Source organism: Halichoeres trimaculatus, unplaced genomic scaffold, assembly GCF_033239565.1.
Source record: "Halichoeres trimaculatus isolate MK-OKI-2021-1 unplaced genomic scaffold, fHalTri1.1 fHalTri1_scaffold_18, whole genome shotgun sequence".
Taxonomy (NCBI): Eukaryota; Metazoa; Chordata; class Actinopteri; order Labriformes; family Labridae; genus Halichoeres; species Halichoeres trimaculatus.
Genome location: NW_027437196.1, coordinates 10,975,956 through 10,998,484, shown reverse-complemented (window position 1 = coordinate 10,998,484; position 22,529 = coordinate 10,975,956). Strand labels below are relative to the sequence as shown.

General features: G+C 39.7%; 1 protein-coding gene across 1 annotated transcript in view; it reads left to right on the top strand.

Moving 5' to 3' along the window:
- The first annotated feature begins 1,480 nt into the window (after positions 1 to 1,480).
- The window catches only part of ube3c (ubiquitin protein ligase E3C), a 32,358-nt gene continuing 11,309 nt past the window's right edge, over positions 1,481 to 22,529 (top strand). Inside the window, exons 1-19 of the mRNA XM_074693690.1 lie at positions 1,481 to 1,627; positions 2,221 to 2,331; positions 2,460 to 2,513; positions 2,631 to 2,705; positions 3,236 to 3,382; positions 3,482 to 3,597; positions 3,682 to 3,839; positions 3,948 to 4,101; positions 4,694 to 4,914; positions 5,010 to 5,161; positions 7,000 to 7,187; positions 9,912 to 9,998; positions 10,098 to 10,255; positions 11,503 to 11,729; positions 15,023 to 15,127; positions 16,014 to 16,101; positions 18,555 to 18,652; positions 19,278 to 19,410; positions 21,771 to 22,018. Of these exons, the coding sequence (XP_074549791.1) occupies positions 2,266 to 2,331; positions 2,460 to 2,513; positions 2,631 to 2,705; positions 3,236 to 3,382; positions 3,482 to 3,597; positions 3,682 to 3,839; positions 3,948 to 4,101; positions 4,694 to 4,914; positions 5,010 to 5,161; positions 7,000 to 7,187; positions 9,912 to 9,998; positions 10,098 to 10,255; positions 11,503 to 11,729; positions 15,023 to 15,127; positions 16,014 to 16,101; positions 18,555 to 18,652; positions 19,278 to 19,410; positions 21,771 to 22,018 (2,475 nt within the window). The 5' untranslated portion in view covers positions 1,481 to 1,627; positions 2,221 to 2,265. The remainder of the gene's footprint in view (positions 1,628 to 2,220; positions 2,332 to 2,459; positions 2,514 to 2,630; positions 2,706 to 3,235; positions 3,383 to 3,481; positions 3,598 to 3,681; positions 3,840 to 3,947; positions 4,102 to 4,693; positions 4,915 to 5,009; positions 5,162 to 6,999; positions 7,188 to 9,911; positions 9,999 to 10,097; positions 10,256 to 11,502; positions 11,730 to 15,022; positions 15,128 to 16,013; positions 16,102 to 18,554; positions 18,653 to 19,277; positions 19,411 to 21,770; positions 22,019 to 22,529) is intronic.

Below are 22,529 nucleotides of genomic sequence, written 5' to 3'. Positions count from 1 at the left end.
AGAAAGAAAGAAAGAAAGAAAGAAAGAAAGAAAGAAAGAAAGAAAGAAAGAAAGAGTTCAACAGAAGAGGTGCAGCTACAGCTTTACAACATAATTGTGACATATGAAGTCAAACAGCCCCATGTTATAGAACTCAAAATGTTATAACTGACCCCAAAAGTAATAACTTGTTACATTTTGGGTCAGTTTTTACATTTTGGATTTTATGACATCTTTTTTTCTACATTTGGGCTCAGCACTTTTGTTACATTACTGATCAGTTATTACATTTTTGTATTACATTTTTGGTTGCTGTTACATTTCGAGCTCTAACAAGCCTTTTACAGGTATGTGCAGTACAGTCAGAAGCTCAACCTTGCACAATTTCTGTATTTTATCACGAAAAGGTACTATTTAATTTACCTGTGTGTGAGCCATAGAAGCCACTGTGCACTAGTTGTAAGCCCTGGGGTACACCAGGAAGATAAACCTATCCACAAATACTCAGATTTCTTTACTATATAAGATAAAATTAACAGTTAGTCACATTGGAGCTTTAACATCACGTTTGATTTTAAAACTCTTTATCTTACTCTCCTTCTTTTTGTATCAGGTGGCTGTTGTTTTGTGTGTGAATGACTGGATTTATAGAAGGAACAGTTTTTGTTATTTTTCTGCACACAATAATAATAATAAAAAATGAAGAGAAGAAAAACACCAATTAAGTCATGTTATGACCTCCAATAGCAGTCTGAGGTTCAAATTTAGAATTTCAAATCATTTCAATAATTTCCCACTAAAGAGTTAAGCAGGCATTTAGAACAAAAGATCCCTTTTCCATCTTGGGCACTTTAAGGCCTCCATAAGAATCTGTTAATAAATCAATTAAACAGATTAAATCTAGATTGTTTTTAGATATGTGTGAGCTTTTCGACACTATTTTAAGCAGGCTTTGAATATTTTGCTCTTCAAAATTGTTAAAACAGAGAAAAGGATTCTGAATGCATTATAGTACGTGAATGGTGGCTTTATAAGTTAAACTAAATACCTATAGTTGAGTGGTGTTAAGATCCTCAGAGAAGGGGTGGGGGAATTTATTTTGTAAGGATTAGGTGATAAACTGACTTGAAAAGCCCAAAGTTGGAGAAATAGTTCATTATTTATTTATATATTCAATTAGTTGTTTTTTTATTGTGCATATTACAACTCAAGGGAGATCCATTCTGAGCATTATGATATCTTGTATTGTTAGAAATGTTATCATTATTTTTATATTTCTCTTGTTAGCATTAATGTCAATGCATACTGTACACAAATATAGTGAAGTCAACTAAGACGTGATGATAGAGTTCCTGTGTTTTCTGTTATGTATGTACAGCAGATGTAAACAGCATGCACACACACGTCACAGAACCTTCTTCACAGATCTGGTTGAAGGGCGGGTTTTAAGCCTCCCTGAAAAGATCGACAACAAATCTATCCAATCAGCTGTCAGATGTCCCAGAAACCGGATGCAGTTAAGTTTGCTGTTCCCTGTGTTGTGTTGATTTCTAGAAAGAGAAGGAAAAGAGGACTTGACGTTTGGATTAACCTTAACTGCCTTCCACGAGTTATTGTGTCTTTTCACTCCTTTATTCAAACGTCAAAGGTAAACCATTCTAATTCTCGGATAAGCGTCCTGTAATGTGAGCAGTTAGAAAAGTGACATCCGTTTAGAAAGACAACCAACCCCCGTGAAGTTAGCCTATCTAAGAGGTTAGCTGCTCTGCTAGCCAGCTGCAGTGCTAACGTCAACGAAATCATATCAGTCCTACACATAAATCAGTACTTCAACATGTCATAGAAGAGTTTATGGTTATTTCATGTGTGTGTTTCTCCTTAGATGGAATGAAACGTGAACAGCATTGTTTACAGCCTGACAGCTGCTGAGTCATTAGCTAGCAGAAGGTAACCGGTTAGCTAACTATTGTTAAAGCCAAACAGAAGCTGGCAGCCGGATATTTAGCTGAAGTTCACCTCCTGTCACGCCGTTTGGAAGTCGTTCATAATTGTTTTATTTGGTGTAATAGCCTGTAAGCGTCTTACGGTAAAGGATATCTAGCTACTGGTTAGTACGTTAGAGCCAAGTCACGAGTACTCTTGTTATTTTAGTTTCATTTCGTCACTCGTGTCAACATTTGATCCATCATGAGGCATCAGATCACGACTTAGAAATGCTCTCCCTTTCGTTTTCTCTCCCAGAAACCTGTGACATCTTCTGAATCAGTCCATGGGAAAGATCTAATAATGTTTAGCTTTGAGGGAGATTTCAAGACAAGACCCAAGGTTTCACTTGGAGGAGCAAGTAAAAAGGTAAGAGGGAATTACTGCAGATGGTGACACTTTCCATAGCCACAGAAACAAAATGATGGTATGAGTTTAATGACCTGAAATTGTACTGACAAAGAAAACTGTGTGTAACTGTCATGTGTGTCTGTTAGGAGGAGAAAGCCTCTTTGCTGCACCGCACTCAAGAAGAAAGACGAAAAAGAGAGGTACTGTTTTCTTTATTTACAAGCAAGTATCTAAGGACTTGCACGTCTCTAAACCGTGTGATGAAACTGTTGATATTTCTTATGTGATGACAATAAACTCTCCCGTTTCTGGCTCAGGATGAAAGAAAGCGACTGAAGAACGCCATTATCATCCAGTCCTATATTCGTGGCTACCTGGACTTGAAACGACAGGTACACTTTTTGATTCATATTTCATGGATTTACCTTGAAAATATTGGCATCAGAAGTGTAAGCTGCATATTAAGCTTGTTGTTGATGAGTGCAAACAGTAACTTTTAGAATAAATGAAATAAATCAAGGAATGAGATTTACCCTTAGCAGAAATCTGATTCGGACCTGTTTGAGTGCACAAAACATTCTTTTTTGTAATAAAGGTGTTAAAGGGAAAATCAGAACAAGTCTGTTGGAGAATAACTTCATCTGTTGCTTTTGTATTCTATTTTTTGTTTGTTTTGCTGTCAATGGCCAATTTCAAAGATGGGGGCATTTTAGTTGTCACATAGTCGTCTTTTGACCTAGACAGCAAACCATGTAAAGTATGAGTGACATTATTGTTGGATTAAAAAAAATGCAGATAGACTTTGACATGTTTCATTATCATGAAGATTTTGCACTTCTTGATGCTGAACAGCTTCTTTAAATACACGAAACTGTAGATGAGAAGTGTTTTGGATATGTGACCTTTGACCTCTTTCTTCCAGTATGCCATCCAGAGAGCCAGATTCGACGAGTGTGTCAGCCAAACTCTGTCAGGGGGAGCACAGCATTCTTTGGATGGTCCTGGTCTCAGCCTTCTATCAAGACGGCTCATATTTTTCTACAGACAGAGTGTGGATGCACATAGATTGGTAGGAATAATATACATATCTTTGATGTTTGCTATTGTTTTCCTTCTGTCTTTGCTATATAGTTATTATGTTGTGTCTCTGTGTTGTCTGTTTGTAAAGATATGGTTGTGCCAGAACCTGGTGAAACTCAACAGCCAGTTTGTGAAGCTGCTTGTGGGCCAAAAGAGAGATACATGTATGTTTCAGATCAAGAGGATCTTAGGCTTCTGCTGCAGGTATAGTACTTAAAAAATAACAGCAGAATCATTTTTATATCTGTTATAATCATCTGATTAAAGTCTCTAATTTTGTCCTAACAGACTGCTGCAGAACTGCAAAGATGATGGTTTAAATGTGGCCGTCCCCATGCGGATGCTAGAAATCTTTTCTTCAGAGAAGACTTATCTTCCCATTAATCCAGATACTAACTATGTAGCTTCAATACTCGAGCAGATTTTGCACTATATGGTACAGAAAGGTAAGATCACAGCAGTCACAACCTTTTTAAAGCTTGTTTGTCACACAATTGGAAGTGTGAGTAATGATGTATTAAGAATCTTAACCTCTCAATGTGTCTTTCCTTTAGGATACTACAGGTCGCTATATATTTTAGTGAATCACAGACTTCCTTCCAGTCTGGACTACAGCGATGCTCCCTCTGTCCCTCTAGCAAGCACACTGTTGGAGCACATTCTCAAACCTCTGCACTTTACCTACTCCTCCTGCACAACGGGCGCAAGGTACAGCATGAGACGGACACAACGAGTAAAACCTAAATAACTGAAGACAGGAGATTTCTGGATGCAAAAATAAGTCATATCATTAAAGATATAATTCTAACAATTCAAATTTAGGATTAGGAGTAAGAAAAATAAGCTCTTCTTTGTATTCTTGCACTGATCAGACAAACTACAGCAGGTTTTTGTCCCCTGTAGTCGATGGCAAAGCAGTAATTGCTTTGAACACCAATTTACAACGAGCCATAAAAGACCCTGGGACTTGCTCGCTGGAGTGCAGCAAATCAGCCTGTTTGCCTTCAGTTTCAGACATTCTTGATAACAAACGACGGGGAACTCCTTTTCTTCTTTGAAGAAAAGCAAGGCGGGAGTGAGAGAAACTTGTGTACACACTGACTCCAACAGCTAATTATCTCACTCGGCCCACCAGATGTGTGTGACTGGACCACACAAAGCAGCTCTGTTTGGAGACACAATATTGGATCAGAATGAGCAAAGTGAAGTTACAACAAGCCAAACCTTTAGCTAATTTCTGTTCGAACTTAAATTGTTTGGATTGTTTTTCACTTGTGTCACGTCTTTTTTTGTCTTTCAGGCAGTTTGTATTTGCAGCCTTCACTGAGGAGTTTATTTCGGCACCGTTCACAGAGCAGATCTTTCACTTCTTTATCCCGGCGCTTTCCGACGTCCGTCTCCTGTTCCCATTTGAGGCCTTCCTGAGCTCCCTCCAGGCCACCATCTGCTCCTCGTCTTCGCCACAGAGCCAGGCGCCGTGGGTGTTGTACTTTGTCCTCTCTGCAGGAGAGAACTGCTTAGGTTAGTGGAGTGATCTGATGCAGCAACTCTCAGATTAACTGAGACCAAGATATGACGTTGTGCACGTTAACTTGATGATTGTTGTGTCTCTACAGGCTCACTATCAGAGGAGGGTCTCCTGCTGTACCTTCGAGCTCTGCAGACGCTGCTGCCATTGCTGCCTGTGTCAGAGAGCAGCAACAGGCCTGAAGTGAACAGTGACTCAGAGGATGAAGACAGCGCTGGTATCCATCCGCCACCAATGCAGGTACGATACACAGAAGTTTGATTCAGATGAAAAAAAACATGTGCTGAGGCAGCAATAGTCTGCAACTACAACTAAAATAATTGGTTCTATACAGTATATTTTCTAGAAAACATGACTCCTAGAGATTGCAATATAAACAGTGGATACATGCACTGTTGAAACATGAATGGTAGACTCAGTATGATGTAAAAAACGTTGAGCAGAGCTTTTCTTTCTTCGAAGGCCACAAAATTTCAAAAATGGATTAGTCAAGAGAAAGGAGGACTCTGCACACATCTAATTTATGGCACAAGTGCATAGGAGAGGAGTGAGAAGAATGACATCTGTAGAAATTCCACACACCGTTCAACTTGCAAAAATGTTTTTTTTTATTAATAACTTAGCTGTACAAGACCTTTGTCAGGCAAACTGTTTGCAGAGAAATGAAGAGCATCTTAGAGAGGTTTGGCTACAAGCCTGCAGCTGATCAACATCACAGCATCAGATGTGGGTAAATACAAACCTAGAAAAAAAAATTAGTCTTCCAATTTAATAATGCTAAACTCAAAAACAAGCTTGTTTGGGGATTTTTTCAATTCTAAATGCAGCACAAACAATTTTTGTGCAAATCAGATTTCAACCACGATGCAGCTTTGTGGATGCAAAGACAGGTCCTCTCAGGCAACCACACTTGCGCTGTCCATAATTATAGCCAGCTACTGGCACACGTTTCAGCTGAAGCACAAAAGTGCTTGTTTCGCCAATTATTTCTGCATAAGAACTAAGACGCTAAATTGCTTACCTTGTGCAACAGAGGGAACTTCTTTTCATGCTAGTGTAAACTATAAACTGTCAAAGCATTGTCTAAATACTTAACAGGTGAGAAAGAAACCTTTCTATTAAAATTTTTTTTTTTTTACAGTTTAATGAAAATGTTGGAAAATGCTACATGAATCATTTATTTCCTCATAAGTTTCAGACATAGAATTGAACAGTCTCACTCCTCTTTAGTAGCATCATGGCTACCACTGTCTCTCAACTTTAGGTACATTTGCCTGTTTAATAACGCCAGGACGATATGTTATTCTTGTGATTCGACTATGATTTGAATTGAGATGCTTAGATGTTTACGACTTTTGCGATATTTACTTTGTTTTTTAACACTAGACCAAGGGAAAAAATTAAATGATGATGATGATAATGTCTACAGACTACATCAAGAGCCATATTTTCCCATAAAATGCACATGATGTGAGTCAGAGAGAAACATTTCACCCTTTACTGGAGAAAAGTGGTAACCTTTTTCCAATCCAGTTTATAAACAAAGACTGAAATGAAGAATTTTAATATGAAAAAAAAAAGAAAAATCAATTTTTGACGAATTATCCCGATTTTGATATTGTCAAACAAAAAGTCCCAATATATTGATTTTTGTTTTTTTTGCCCACCTGTACTGTTTAATACTATTGTAAGTATTGTTTGTTATTGTGGCCCTAATTATAGTAGATATCTTGCCTTCCAGCACTTGATTGTGGACTGATCTATGAGATAAATGCATCATGGAGCTCCCAACTGGACATTAGGACTGTTGGGTCATTCACTGATGAATGTTGTTTCAGAATGAAGTTAATTCTGTGCGTTTTCTTTATGAGTACATTTGTCAAAAAAATCAACAAAAATATCCCTGAGAGAAAAAAATGGTTTTGATCACTTATTCAAACACAAAGGCATTACAGATCAACACATCTGGGATCGTTTGTTATGCTATAATTTCAACAGTTTTCTTCAAGTACTGAAGTATGAGCTAAACTCCACATTTTCCTCGTGTGCTGCAAACCCTGTAAATTTTCCCTCTTCAGGACGACAGCAGGATCTCCGTCCAGCTGATCACAGAGGAGTGTGTCCACAAGCTCGACACCAAGCATCAGACCAACGCGCTGCTCAACCTGGTGTGGAGGGACTCGGCCAGCGAGGAGGTTTTTACTATGATGGCATCCATCTGTCACACGCTCATGGTGCAGCACCGCCTTATGGTGCCAAAAGTCAGGTATGAAAAACATAAATGTGCTAGATATTAACTTGTAATTTAACAGAGGTTGAAGTTTTTTCTCCCTCCGTAATTACCGACACTGAGTGAGGGTTTTCGTCTTCAAAACAGAGCAGTTCAGTTTTATTTCATATCATAACATTTTACTCGTCTTGTCGAGAGCATCACTGCGTCCAGAGTGCTTGTTTACACATCGGCCTGATTGAGGGGAAAACTGTGTCTTTATGTGTTTCCGCGTTGTAAGCAATAATGTAAATAACGGCGTAGTGAGGCGGGCGGTTATCAGCAATCCTCACCCACTGGCATTTACAACCGGCAAAGGAAGCGGGGATGTCAGGGAAACTGTCAGCGCTGGATGAGGGCAATTACCCCTTCTCAGGTTGATTACATTAGGGCCAGGATGTCAGAGGTGTGTGTGTGTGTGTGTGTGTGTGTGTGTGTGTGTGTGTGTGTGTGTGTGTGTGTGTGTGTGTGTGTGTGTGTGTGTGTGTGTGTGTGTGTGTGTGTGTGTGTGTGTGTGTGTGTGTGTGTGTGTGTGTGTGTGTGTGTGCGCGAGGGGGGTGATGGTGCTTTGACTGACGGGAGGTGATCTGAACAGAGTTCTGTGGATGGTCAGCCTGTTCTAGTTAATTATGGTGGAGCCGGTTGATTTAAATGTTGAGCTTTTATGAATATAAAAGCATGTCTTGTTGATACTGATTTATTATCACGTTGGAGGCCCCGACTTTTAGAAAAATGAGCATAAAAGGATGAAAACACACTTTTCAGGCAGCAGTGTGGTCAACAAGTCATTCTGCAGTTTCCCTTCTAAAACAGAAGATTTCCTTCTCCACCTTAATTTTTTTACAGCTTCCTCCATCTCCTTGCTTTTACCATAAATCCTCCCCCTCGTCTTCCATCATTATTGGATATCTGTACAAAATAATTAGCTCACTGAGAAAGATTAATCACTGCAGGAGTGGACGGGATAGCTTTACAAGAGGCTAAGGGGAGCAAATTGCATCCCTGCCTTGATTTACTGCTGGTACGGCTTAAAAAAAGCGCGAGGCTGGCCAGTTGTCCGAGCACCCGGCACACTGCCTTTTAATAAATATATAAAATGTGTCGTGGAATGATTTTTGTTGAATCCAAAAGCTTCACAGTGGAAATGGATGTCTGATACGTTTGCTAATCTTCAGTTTGCTCTAGTGAGTATGGTGTAATCTCCCTTTAATTGTTTTGAATCGGATATTTGGTGTAATTTCACTTTAATTGTTTGACTCTGCTAAATGTAGCACTCTGTTGCTAACAGGGCGGCCTCTGATGAGCTTCACTCTTATTTACTTTTCAGTGATTGCTGTGATTCTTGTGTTTTCATGGGACAACGATGCACAACACCATAATCTGCAAAATCAAAACACGCCGGTTTCGGTTTTACAGCTTCAAATTCAACCCGGTGGATGCTGCTTTTTTTTTTCTGCTGAACAGAGATTTTTTTCATTACCGCAAAATGAAATGATCCGGGCGTTATTCATCAAGCTCCTTCTCACACACACACACTCACGCACGCACACGTAACCCCTTTTGATGTCTTGACTTTGTTTATTAGCGGTTCATTCCATGATTGAAATGGGGGTTTGGGTTCTCTCGGGCCGTAAATCAGCGTGTCAGCTGGCATTTAGTGCTTTGTTTCCCATTTCAATCAAACACCCACATCACTTGTTATGAGCCCGGCGCTCGACGACTTGCTTCTCTCCTGAGCCTTGTAGTCCTGACAGATGGTGCGGGTGCTTGGTAAACCATTTTTCAAGCCACACTGAGGGCTGTCTGACACCCCGCTCCTGACTCTCATTTCCATTTTGGGACTTCCGAGCGGTTTTCCGTTGATGAGAATTTGAGCGTTGACATTGAGAATATTTAGAGGATTTCCCTGTTTTTTGTTTTTTTTTAAAGCTTTTCTTTCTTCACCGACCTTTACTCCTCGTCTCCGCTAAGCATACAAGACGCTCCTCTATTAAAAGCAAGCATCCTTATAGGTGTCAGCAATGTCACTCTTAAACAAGAGCCTATTCTATGCAGGGCCACTTTATTTTACCTTTCAGCTTACTTAACACATTATTGTCACCTGTACTCACCCTCTGCGTGAAAAGCCGTGCAATTTCAGGACACACACCTCAACAAAGAGCTGCTTCACACCTCGGTGCCACAGCACAGCGACTTCAGCGCGGTATGCAGGCCCTCCTCTGCGTTAATCCACTATGAGTGTGGAAGCATGCTGGCACCACGGGGTCACAGCGAGGACCAGGCTTCCCCTCCTCCTCCGCCCTCCATTGTCCTGCGCCCCTGGCCATTAAGTTAAATGGGGCTCCAGCAGGAAGCCAGAGGGCTGTTTACGACTGGAGCCGGGTACCATCGCCAGCAACTAGTTTACTAATGGAAGGTGCCTCGCCTAAATAAAGCTTAATGGCTCGTTTAATCTCTTCTCAGCCCTCACGAGGTATAAAAGGAGAGAGAAAAGGCCAAGAAAATCCTATGAAGGAAATGTCGGATTGCTGTGTTTTTCTTGTGTCCTCTGGTTAACAAGGCAGTGTTAACAATCCCAGCATAGCAGACAGATTGACGCAAAGTCCTTTTACTGTGTTCGCTCTGATTGAGTCATCGTCCTTTAACTTGTATCATCTTGTCTTTGAGAGACAAATTAAAATCAATGTCCGAATCCAACCTCGTCTCCTTTCTTCTCTGCAGACTCTTGTACAGCTTAGCTTTCAACGCACGTTTCCTGCGGCATCTCTGGCATCTTATAACATCTATGACAACGAAGATGATCACTGGGTGAGTTCATCCTGATCTGATCATGTGCAGTCATATTGTGTTTATGTTTGTGTGTGTTTTTTTTCCTCACACTCTCGCTTCTTCCCTCCCTCCCCACAGCTCAATGGTGCCGCTGCTACAGCTGATCTCTCGAGGGTCTCCCATGTCGTTTGAGGACTCCAACCGCATCATTCCCCTCTTCTATCTCTTCAGCTCCCTCTTCAGCCACTCCCTTATCTCAGTGCATGACAGCGAGTTCTTTGGCCATGAGATGGAAGGTAAATCTAAATCTCATTATGCACCCTCAAATTTTCATGCTACATGCCCTTTATTGGAAAGCATTGCATGGTAATGTTCAGGCTTTGAAATAAGCTGTTTTTAAGAAAGTAAGGCTGGCACACATTACAGGATTCTTTAAACCTTCACACGTTTAGAGAGCACACACTTGACGATAACAAAAATAAGATCTCATAAGATCTCTCCCTTCTGATCTTATGGTGTGGTGTGTACGTAGGAGGACACTACACACTTATCGATTCTACAGCATCTGCTTCTTCTTGCTCAATATTCCATCACAAGTATCACAGATATATTTCTTACTTCTTCTTCGGTCAGTCAGCTGACTGGCCGTTTACACGACAACAGTTTTATGGTGAAACACAAAACTTTTGTTGCATTTTGGCCGTGCGTTTACCAGGAAACAGCGTTTTAGCTGACCTGAAACGCAAACTTTTGAAAACAGCCTCCAGAGTGGGATTTTTCCAAAACGCTGCCGACACCGTTGCTGTGTGAACAGTAAGCTGGTGTTTTCAGTGGAAATGAGCCCATACAACAGTACTGTTGTTACGGTTGTTGCGGACTACCATGTTGTGCTTAATGATCATCTCAACTCTGCTTCAGTAGAGATCTCCCAAAAGCGGCTTCTTGACAGTTATAGCGCCACCTACAGGTATTGTATGCTTACTACAGCGTTTTCAGTCCCTCTTCATTTCCATGTAAATGGGATTTTTTCCATTGCATTTTTGCGTTTTCGGATAAAAGGTTGTTGTGTAAACAGGGCCTGAGTCAGCTTACATCTGATTGGCTTAGCTCTGACATTACACGCTGTACTTGCTCGGCTCCTGTTGGCGCCCCACACCTTACAGGATTCTTAGTCACAAATGTTAAACATGTTCATTATCTACATTCTCTGAAACAGAAGTCTTTAAAGTGGCTCTGACCAGAAAAAAATTACTCTTAACACACCCCGCAACAGGAAAATCACACATGGTGTCATTTTCAAACATCGGACAATGGGGCCTTTGCCGGCTTTGATTGAAAGGAGCAGATTGGGGCAAAATCATCCCAATTATCCTGTAGTGTGTACCCGCCTTAAGACAACAATGGCTAACCTCAAAAGTCTCAAATCTTCCTCAGAATAATATATATTCCATTACCTGCTGTTTTCAGCGGTCATGCAGTATCTTGCCACCATGTAAATGTAAAAATCAATATCTGTTAAAGTTACTGAATCTGCTCCCAACAGGTCAGACACAGTCCTCCATGATGCCCTTTACGCTCTCAGAGCTGGTGACTCTGTCCCGCTGTCTGAGGGACGCGTGCCTGGGAATCATCAAGCTGGCCTACCCGGAGACTAAAACAGAGCACAGGGAGGAGTACATGGCCGCTTTCCGCAGCGTGGGCGTGAAGACGAACACGGAGGTTCAGCAGCGCATCCAGGCTGAGCAGAAACGCTGGGTTCAGCTCTTCAAGGTGAGATTAAGAGCGTGGCAAGTAATCAGACGACACTAAAATAAAAAGTCATATTTCATCTTGGGATGCACCCACCAAACAAACCAAAGTCCGTATACTGATACCAATACTGATGCATTGGCTTTATTGATCTGATCCATCAATTTTACAATCTTGATGAGGATGAGACAGAGATGGTTGTTGAGGAAACGTCAAGCTTGAGTTAAATAGATGAGCCTGATGAATCAGTCCTTTGCCACAGATATCAATCCAGCTTTTTGAGTCTGTATTGGACTGAAACCAGATACCTATATCAAATCAGTGTATCTCTAGTATCTCAAATGTCTGATTCTCTCTCTGCTTTAGTGTCTTCTATCTACTTACTGTTTTTGAACAGAGCTTGGGAAATAAAGTAGGAGGTATTTTCACATAGCATTTTCACTTTTATATTGAAGATGTTTGCAGACTTTATGAACTTTGTAAATACACTTTAGGCAAGAGTGTCCCAAATTGCATTTTTTCACTTTGTATGATATTAAAAGCAGCATTTTAGAATTTATTAGCATCAAACCTGGATTTAAAAAGTCCTACTTTCTCAATTACAAAGGAAATGAAAAAAGTCAACACCAAACCAAAGCAACTTTACAACTCAAAAAACTTGCACCATCCAAGGTATAGCCATAACTTTGATATATTTACACAAGTGTCTCATACACATATTAAATTGAAGATAATCTGTAAAAAAAGAGTTTGTAATAATTACTAGAAAGTCACTAGAAAAGCACTCAGAGAGCGCAGGCCTCCACCAAGCATATTGTGATTGTCACGCAACACCTTAGTCCTACTTTAATGTTATACTCCCTTTCAGTAGACTGTCTGCTACAATTGGGTGTTACTTTCAGGTTTGTACAATAATTTGTTACCTGACAGTGTTGAAAATTATGATGACCCAGTTAGGGATGGGTATAGAATCAGGTACTTTTATAGGCACAGACGGAATTTCTGTCAAAAGTACCAGGTACCGATTCACGTAAAATCAAAAGGTACCATGTTTAGGTACCTAAATGCATCTTTGTGACTGTGAGGGAGTGGAAGGGTAGGCAATTTTTCATACTGAACATGAAAACAGCATTGCGAGGTTATATAATGAAGAATAAATATGTTAAATTGAAAAAATGCATACTTTATTATTAAACAAAATGATACTTTTTACCACATAAACAAAAAAAGGTACCGAATATTAGTACTGTTGAGTACCGGTACTGATTGCTAGGTACCGGGCATCAGTACCGTATTGTTTCCAATGTGATAGGTATCCATCCCTTGACCCAGTTCATGTTTCATATTCTGGATCTTAGTATCCATGATATTGCCAGGATCTGGATCGTACTTTTACATCTGTCAGAAATTATGGTGACCTTGTCTTGTATTGTTTTGCAAAGTAATCCGACCATTTATTGTGGAGTTATATACACATGTGGTGAAAACGGCCCTATCTTACAATTATAAAGAACCTTTTAAAAAGAATCTTGGATCCAGACGGTGATCGGGATCACCTCCAGAATTTAATCACTTGTTCCCTATCCCATTTTAAACATTTCCTGAAAATTTCATCAAGATCTGTTTGTTACTTTTTGAGTTATGTTGTTCACAAACAGACAAACTCTCCTAAAAACATAACCTCCTTGGCAGAGGTAATACAACATTAGACCTGTGTAGACAAAAACATGAAAACTAAAACACACCATTCTTGGAGCAGAAAAAATCCTGGAAAGTTGCTTTAATTAAACAGAAAGTAATAATAAAATTCTCATATAACCTCTGTTCGCTGATGCAGAGTGTCCTTCTGCTCCTGTGTGCTAGTGGAAATCAAGCTTGTATGCCTGAGCAGGCAGAGACAAGGTGGAGTGCTGCCATGGAGGTCATCCATTGCTTATTTACAGAGAGGGAATGAGGCAGCAAACAGCATTAAAGTAATTCTCCTCGGCTATTTTTCTCATCACCCTTCCCTTTCTTTTCTTTTCTCTCAGCTCAGGAAACACTAATTAAGAAACACTGGAGTTGTGTGAAAGGTGGCAAAAACGTGAAGAGCACGTCGGGTGTTTTCATAAAAGATCAGCTCAAAGGCCTCTTGTCAGCTAAAACGACCCATTAAAGAAGTGGGGAGAAGGGGAAATGCATTTTCCAAATTGAACGGTGGGATTTACAGTCGGTTTAACGCCACTGACCCCTAACACGCTAATGTTTGGTTCGTGTCATCAGCCGTCCCTCCCCATCTTTTATCACCTCCATTGTCCAGCTATCTATTTAATTGAAAGAAGTTAATTGAATGAAAATGATCAACTAAGCTTGTATTAATATTGCTAATGGAACTTTCTTCTTGGCCATGTTTGGAGAACGATGTCACGCCGGAGTTTGGGAAAGGCCCATTAAGGCTTGCACTTAACCCGATGGGCTAATTAAGGAATGCTTATTCATTCCCAGAGTCAGGGGGTAGGCCTGCTCCAAACCCATCGCCACGCACCTCTTACAGCATTTTGCACTTGCCATTATTGCCGACTCGGGTTGCCTCGTAGTGATCGGCTGAGATTGATCGTCGTTCTATGAAAATGACGGGCTTTAGAGACGACGATTTCGATTGAAATACTCTGGCCTGGGTATTATATGGAAATGGAGTGGCTTAAGCGGTTATTGGCAGACGTAACGGCTACCTTAACGAATCTTCATGCAATGACATGCATGAGGTTATATTTCTGAAGGGGACTAGCCGTAGCAACTGCAAAGCCAAGGCCAAGTCAAAGCCACTCTGAAGTCTCCAAAAACTGGGCTTTAGATTCGAATCTTAGAGGAAAACTTTATATTTAACTGTAACTGCACCTTATTGACTTCAATAAACCATTTTTCTTTATCAAGACTGTATCACAAAAATGAATATCAGAGAGAAGTTTTAATAATAAGACTCCTGCTGCATAATTCAGACACCCAGCACTGGCTTTGGTCGCTCGTGCAGCTTTGCATACTCGGCCCGATGGCTGATGTCAGCAGACCTCGTCCGTAATTAACGGGGCTGGACATTGAGGGACAGCACAGGTCGTTTTTCTTTTATACTCCCCATAAATGGTTCACTAATGGCTGAATTCTCAAATTGCTTTTTTTCCTCCCTCTAAGAGGAGGCACCTCATCCCGTGAAGCAGCGTATACACAGGATATATAAGTGTTTTGTTCTCTGCTCTAAAATGCCTGTAATGTACATTAAAAGAGATGTATCACCTGTAAGTATGTTTATGTCTGTGTGTGTTTGATAAATTACCCAGGTCATTACCAACTTGGTGAAAATGGTGAAAGCTCGGGACATCAGACGACCTTTCTGTCCAGCAGGTCACTGGCTCTCTGCAGAGGTCAACATCCGTGCAGATAAGGTAGGCAACTCATGACTGTTTGGACTTTAGATTTCTTCTTGTTTGAGGTAATATTCCACTTTGTGTGGAAAGAAATACAAGAGAATTTGAGCTCTGAGTATCTGCAATTAAAAAGCTTGCTAACCACTATATAAACAATGATTTTGCATTGTTTATAGTGGTTAAAGCGGGTAACACTTATTGAATAACAGCCATTGTTTTGCCATCTTTAGAGCACAATTTTTAAAAAAAGAAACTTTATTGGTCAAAAAATATGGTGCAAAATAAAACAATCTAGTTAATTCAAAAAAAAGAAAAGTTAAAGAGGGGCCATTGTGCTTTTATTTAAGTCTCTATTCTGTCCTTTTGATACCACCGAAGTAGCTTCAAATTTTTTACAGTAAAAAAAATAAATAAATAAAAAATTCACACTGGTGTTAAAAAACAAAAAACAAAACAATATTTCAGCCTGTGTCTGAAAGATTCATTTTAGCTGCTGTCTCTTTAAGGCTCTTTGCCCCACAAACCCCCTTTCCTTTGACTGGCCAGCCCATTTGAGGCCTGTTGAAGGCAGGGCTGTGTACAGACCTTTTTTGTTTAAAGGTGTCACAAACCAATCGGAAGATCCTTATGAGATGACATCATCAATTCAGAAAGTCTCATTAAGATTTGAAAATTTGCAGACGTTTAATATAAACATCCATCATTGCTACTTCATGCCCATGTTTACAATATGGCAAAGCATTATCCCCCCTCTTTAATCTGTAAAAACTACAGGAGGAAACATAAAACAACAGATCAAGCCTTTGAGGTATTCCTGTTGAGTCATTGTAATGTTGCTACATTTAGCCTGGACCAACTGCACTCATGGTTTGTTTTTTAATCCTGTCTCTCTTTTCCTCTGCAGGTCACCCAATTATATGTTCCCTCTGCGAGACACGTGTGGAGGACGCGGCGGATGGGTCGCATCGGGCCACTTCAGTCCACACTCGATGGTAGAACTACCTTTCTCTCTTACCTTTCTCTTAATGGTCTGTTGCAATACTCAGCAGCTCCTGGGGAGAACTGTACCAAGTAATACTTGATGCTGGCTTGATGCATAGTCCAGGAAATCATCCTAATTGACCAAAGTCACCTTCTCAGAGGGATTCATCTCTATGGTTTCTATTTATTGAAGTGTTTGTAGATGGAGAGAAAAAGTTAGGGTGCAAATTTAACCGTGAAATGATTATCTGACAAACCATTGTAGGAAAAAAGTTACTGACCTCTCCTCGTCTGCACAGATGTAACACTGCATTAATTTTGTGCCAACTCAAAGTAAAACACCCTGACACATGCAGGCATAGCTTCATCCAGCTCAAGTATGGTGTGAAACAAGCTGATAACAATGTGTGTATGATCTGCCTTACCCCACTCACAGGCAGCATGGGATAAATCCAATTAGTGTGAAAGTACCTGATGAACTCAGCCACATCTGGTCCATGTGTTTGTCTGGCCTTTTCTCATTTCCTTAAATGGACAGGCCCATGGCTGATGAATGAGCTGCGTATTGACCACTCGGAGGCCATATTTCTCCTCAAAGATGGAAACCTGATGGGAAAATGCAGATCAGACTGACTAATTGAGCAGAATAATTGAGCTGCAGTGGACGCTAAGTGAGGAGGGTGAAGAGCGGTTCAGCCATTGTGGCTTTTTTTTGTGGGCTGAACGGTCCAAAGCCTGAGTTAAATACAAAACAAACATCAGCTTAATGGATGGAGAGCGGGTGGCTAGGAGGTTCACAGTTGGGTCAATTAAAAGGTGTAATTAAGAGTGTGTCTTAATGGCTGGCCTGTAAACAGTAGTTACTTGCATGAAGAGGCTAATGATGTTGGTGAATAAGTGTTTAACTCTGAGGAAGCGTCAGATTGAGAAGTTTATCCCCACAGGCTGGTTTTTCAAAGGTTATCCAATCATATTTTGGTTATCCTAGTGGATTAAACTCTCCAGACGCTGAAAATGGCTTGTTTAAAAGGAAAAAAAAGATTTCAGAATCAGATTAGATTACGTAATCCAATTCTAGTTTTAATCCAAATCAAACCTTCAGTTTGTGTTGTTGGAAACTTTTCTGTCGGATTTGGCATCCTTTGATCCAAATCAACAGGACTATCCTGATCCCAACAGGAGGCAGGATTTTAAGGTGGATTTCAGGAAGAAAATGTAGAAAAACTTTAAAATTGGTCAAATAATACATTTTTACAATTTAGTGTCTATAATTTTATTTGTATTTTGCATTTCACTTGTTTAACCATTACAGTAATAAAGGAGATAAAGTTAACTTAGGCTACAAATTAAGCCCTTCAGTACAGAAAAGTTACAAAAAAAAGAAACTGTAAGAGCAGAAGCTGACCAAACTGCAGCAAACCAGAGAAAAACTTCAGATCCACCTTCTAAAAGCAGAGCTTAAAATGCTGGACTCTCCTTCACAGATGAAGAAGAACACTGAACTCTTTTATTTATGTATTTTGCTAAGTGTTGGACATTTAGCCCTTTTTTTTGCATTTCAGACGTTTTCAGAATACATCCACTTTGTAGTATTTTTATGTATATTTGTTATTCTTTTGTTGTGGCTCAGATGAGGGGTCATACAAGAAATTAAAAAAGTAGTGGATGTTTTTTATTTTTGTTTTTTTCTCAAAATAAAAAAACACCTTCAATGACCCCATGTTGGCTCTTCTACCTGTTGTTCTTTACAGAGCTGGTAGCCCATATTACATGTTGTCCCATTTACAGCACTGGTAATCCAGATTTGGTAATCCTAAAAAACTGTGTATCTGGATCAGGGTGATCCAATCCAATGATGCTTTGAAAAACTGGCATAAAACTTTGATGGATTACCTGATCCTGGATAGCAAGAATTGGGATTTCTAAATCTGGATCATTTTGATCTGGATTAAATTCTTTGAACAACTGGCCCCACAAGATTCAATCTTAAAAAAATGCAACAATTAAAGATCTGCAGCCCAGATTGAGAAAAACAGGTACTGAGGGGAGACGTTGGGAGAAACTGCAGGTTTTGAAGTGACTAAAAGGCTAAGGAAGCTCCATTAGGCCTCATTCAAAATTTACAAAATAAATACACAATTAGAGACAATAAGACGTCATTTTTGGGTGAAGCAAAAGTTTACTGATGTTTAATCAGCAAACTTTTGCTTCTTCTCAGGGAAAATGATCGCCATTGGAGGGTGATATTAGGGGAATTTATCAGGATTTTGTTTATGGCAGGATCAGGATCTAGATTTTCAAACTATTTTGGCCTGAATTTTTCTTGTCCTGCATTCTAAACTATTTTTTGCACTAATTTCTGACTTTTCTCCATGATTCATAGTTTTAACCTACTCTTTTGTGTTTATAAAGTGTTTTTTTAACTGTGCTGACGTGTTTCCATTTTTTTTTTGTCTCCTATCAGTTGGTTCGGAGCCTCCACAGCTTTCTGTGTCTGAAGAGAGACATCTGGCCATCCTCACAGAGCTCCCTTTTGTGGTTCCCTTTGAGGAGCGAGTCAAGGTATTTCACAATGTTTCACAAAGAACAAAAGAAATCTCAAATGAAATGAAGTACGAGTGTGGCAAAGCGCTAAGATATTTTTTCAGTGAAACCGTTTAATTCTTACAATGATACAGTAAAGCTAAAGTGAGCTTTTTTGAACATCTGACAAGGTATGTGTAATTATCTGATGCACTTTTGGGATGGAGATACTCTGAAAATGGATGCTTCATCAGACACCTACCCCTCAGCAGGGATGACGGGCTTATGGAATAACAACATAGAGATTACCAAAGGTGTTGCTTGTGAGCTGATTCACTTCTTTAGATCATACACAGGCTTTATTGTTAATTTTAGTCAGTTTTGTTGACTTCTAAAAACTCCTTAAAGGAGCTTTAATGTCTGAAGAAAACTGCCATTACATTTGTAATAGCCTTGGTTTCATTCTGTTTTGTTCAGTATGAATGTTTGTGTCAGTTGTTTTTGTATTTGGGAGCCTAACAGGGTGACATTCATTTAACTTTTGGAAAAGCATGTGTAAAAAGAAATAAAGAGATCGTTAAAAGTGAAGACAGACCTTCAGACAGAAGGAAACTGTTTACTCCTGAAAGGATTAGCCGCTCACCTTTCCTCTCCTGCTCTCCAGATCTTCCAGAGGTTAATCTATGCTGACAAACGGGACGTGCAGGGAGACGGGCCATTCCCTGACGGCATCAATGTTACCATCAGACGCAACTACATCTACGAGGATGCTTACGATAAGCTGTCACCAGAAAACGGTAAAGATTTCATGTGATTCTGCTTAGTATGAGCCATCACTTACTGCGTTTAGTATAAAGAGGAAAGCAAACAGTGAAATAGATGTTGATGCTGCTCCTGAAACGGTTCTTATTCTCTATAAAAAACATTGTTCTCTTAACAAAATAACTCTTAACGCTGAGGATGAAGCTGCGAGTTAGCATCAAAGATGTAGGCTAACTCTCCCTTTGTGCACTGTATTGAATTTCAGTAAAGCATAATTGTGGCTCCGATTATTATAATGGATCACATAAAAGCAGAGTCAATTATTTTAAGTCACCTCTATTGTGTTTGAATTTGAAAGGGCACTTTGGTGGGGGCAATCTGATTAAAAAGAGTAGTAGGGGACCTGAGCTGAAGACATGATCTATATCATTTATGTGTCTATAAGTTATAGCCACCTTGATTTATCACTGAACATTAATTATTCTGAAGGATGACCTGGGATAAGGTTTGATTTAAATATTTGGCAGGTCAGTAAGTGCTTCCTTGCAAAATCTGTCGTTGGGAGACAATTCCTATAGTTCTGACACACAAGTTTTCAATTTCAGTGTCTGTTATTTTTTACATGAGCAAAAAGGTTATTAATCTGAAGTTTTCTTTTTGGTTGTTGAGTGAGCTTTAGTGTGCAGCAAATACAGCTGACACCATTGTAAAGAGCCTGGAGTGGAGATCAGTCTGAGACCTTATAAGTGAACCTTGTCCTAGGAGAGTAATATGATGGAGGAAAATACACATAAATGGAGACAAAAGGATGCCTTACTTTCTCACCAGCCGCAGCATTTAAGGTTCATAGTTTAAAGCAGCTATAAAATATTGTTTCAAGTCACCCCTGTCTTCCCCCTGTATAAATCCTCAGATGCTTTAGTCCAAATAAAAATAAATACAGAAAAAATGAATCCATTGGGGAGCATGTTGTCAGAGACAATAAAATCCACAAAGACCTAACATGAAATAAGATAAACAACATAATAAACAATTTGGTTATACTATATAGTCCAGGTTAGAAGGCTAAAGTGGTCAATATTGGTCCAGTTGTATCCAAATACCCTTTTAAGAAGTGTTAGAATGGTGGAAAACACAAGACATTTAAAGATTAATTTTTTGATAGAAAGATTATCAAAGTTGTTTTTTTCTTTCCATTTTTTTATGGGTGCAGTCTCACCCTTTCTCTCACTTCACCTTTGCTTGTGTCACCTCATCAGTTAGGAATACGTCATGTGCTTTAACTCAGTTTTATTATGTGTTTTGATGTTTTTTTTTTCTCTTTTTTATCGTAAACTGGTTATGAGCTAATGTCTGAGGCAAACAAAAGACCAAAAAGTGGTTGTTAGTAAGGATTAATGTATAGTGGTAGTTATGCAGATGGGAATCTTGAGAGGTGAGCAAAACCACAACAAGTATTTTACAGTTGGCATGAGATTCTTTTTTACTCTGCCAGCTTTTTAAAGAGGGGTATGATGCTTTCTTTTATCATTTAACGAGGGTTTGGAGTTACAGTGCTGATGTCTGCACTTAATGAGTACAATTTTTTAACCACACCTTAGAAATTATGTCTTGGTAAAAAATGATCTCAAACATAAAAAGCTTGGTTAATGATCCGTTTCTTTGAGGATATTAAAGAGGGGGTATTATGCTTTACCATATTTTTAACATGGCTCTAGAGTTAAAATGCTGGATATTTAAATGAAGTCTTGATGATATTCAGGAGACTTTTTCAAAATCTCCTAACTGGTTCATGTCACATTGCAGGGGCAGGCCACAAACTCCAAGGTGTAGCCCTTGCCTGCACAGGCCCTCTAAGGGCTGGCCAATCAGAAGGAAGGAAGGAAGGAAACTAAAATTAAACTTTTTAGAAGGAAGTTGAAATAAGAGTTTTCTAAAACACAGAATGAGAGAAAATAAGGATTTTTTTGAGCTGTGAAGCCACGATGGGGATACCAGAGTGACAGCGTAAAGCCTTAAAACAAAGCTTGATACCCCCTCATCAATATCGCTAAAGCCAATAACATGTTTTATAGAAGACATATTATACTACTCTTTATTATTTATTTCTTTAAAGGGCAAAAAATTCAACATTTGTAGTTAATGACTGACCAGTCTCGAGGATAGGAAACACAAGGAAATGAATGAAAGAGATGATGAAACTAAAGGATGTAAACCGTTTTAGAATGCATGTCGGCTACAGTGTCAACAAGTGGAGGTGAAATGTGCCAGACTCCTTCACGTTGATTGATTTGATTGGATGCATGGGATCCAGCTGTTCACTTTGATGTTTATTATATTTGAAGAGTTTTAATTGTTGATCTTCTCACATTTACCCTAACTTAATAAATTACAGAGCCAGACCTGAAGAAGCGGATCAGAGTCCATTTGCTGAACGCACACGGTCTGGACGAGGCGGGCATTGACGGTGGCGGCATCTTTCGCGAGTTCCTGAACGAGCTCCTCAAATCGGGCTTCAATCCCAACCAGGGCTTCTTCAAGACGACCAATGAGGGCCTGCTGTACCCCAGCCCGGCAGCAGAGATGCTGGTGGGAGACTCCTTCACAAGGCATTACTACTTCCTGGGAAGGATCCTTGGAAAGGTGAATCAGGGAAAACAATGAACTTTTTAAACATGAAGTAATTTTAGAAGAAGGCATCAAACGCTTTAAGACTCAGTCGTAAAATAAACTGATTTGACGTCCAGTACATCAGCTGTTCAAATTAACTGCAGTCATTGCCAAAGCCGCCCCCAGTCTTTATGTAAATTCTGCTGATTTAGTGCAGTTCTGTTTTGGTGTTTGTTCGAGAAACTGACAATGTTTGGAGAAATTACCTCCATTTGTTTCAGGGAAAGATCTAAAGTTCAGAGCTGTAACTTGAACCTCCAACTTTACTCGCCTCAGTTTAGTTAATTACCCCTCTGCATAATCTGTTGACGGCATTGTTTTTTTTTCCACCCGCTTCCTTCCTCTGATGGCACTATTTATTAGAGCCTAATGTTTCTAAATCATCCCTAATGCACGTGGTAGCGATTGTTTATCAAGATGCCTTCCTCCTGGGGGGGCCATCATCTCTGTCCGGGGAGGAATTACCTCATGACAAGCGGTCGCC